The sequence below is a fragment of the Chiloscyllium plagiosum genome, unplaced genomic scaffold (genome assembly GCF_004010195.1).
Source record: "Chiloscyllium plagiosum isolate BGI_BamShark_2017 unplaced genomic scaffold, ASM401019v2 scaf_10671, whole genome shotgun sequence".
NCBI lineage: Eukaryota > Metazoa > Chordata > Chondrichthyes > Orectolobiformes > Hemiscylliidae > Chiloscyllium > Chiloscyllium plagiosum.
This window is the reverse complement of record NW_025212550.1, coordinates 586-1307: the sequence shown is the minus strand read 5'-3', so window position 1 is coordinate 1307 and position 722 is coordinate 586. Positions and strand designations below refer to the sequence as shown.

The window sequence follows — 722 nt, the reverse complement described above, 5'->3', positions numbered from 1 at the left end:
ACCAAGAGGTAATTAAAATAAACTCCAAGAAAACTTGCAAGTGAACGCAGACAGGACAGAAGAAATGAAATAAAACGAAATGAGAATGAACCCCGACTCCACCACAATCTTAAATAGAAGTCTTGGGGATTTACCTTTCCTGTGTAAGGGTAAGTTTCCTCAGAGTTGATGCCTTGAAATTCAATCACGTGATGAAAGCCGCGAAATGCCGTTCCAGTAGAGCATCCATTACGTGATTTCTTACAATCAATCAGATTCTGTTCACTGAGAGAAACCAGGTTTCCATGCCTTTTTGCCCACTGTCCTTCTATGGCACCAGTTGCACTGAAAGCCCAGGAAGAGTGACATTGACCCTAGTGTTGACAGAAATATAACCACATTAAATCATATTGATCGAAAAACGATATCCAGTTTGCATCTACATTAATTTGGAACACCGTCTCACACGAATGCTCTTAGTCTAAATGTTTGTTCAGGTTTCTCAGAATTACACGAAACCTATGAATATCGGTGTGCCTGGGTTCGGATTTGATTTGATTTATTTATTGTAACGTGTCGCGAACAGCACTGAAACCCTTTGTTTATGAGCAATAGAGGCACATGATAGTATGCGAGGATGAAGAGATCAAAAAAGACTTGGACAAATAGTACATTGTAGAGAGTGTGCACAAGGCAAATTCAATGTCAGCAAGATCAGTATGATTTGAGCAAGAGAGTCTCAT

At 39.8% G+C, this 722-nt stretch overlaps 1 protein-coding gene across 1 annotated transcript in view; it reads right to left on the bottom strand.

Moving 5' to 3' along the window:
• The window catches only part of LOC122547413 (cathepsin J-like), a gene marked incomplete at its 5' end in the record, with an annotated part of 11186 nt that extends 10833 nt beyond the window's left edge, over positions 1-353 (bottom strand). The window contains one exon of the mRNA XM_043686038.1: positions 3-353. Coding sequence (XP_043541973.1) covers positions 3-353 — 351 coding nt within the window. The remainder of the gene's footprint in view (positions 1-2) is intronic.
• Positions 354-722: the final 369 nt, after the last annotated feature.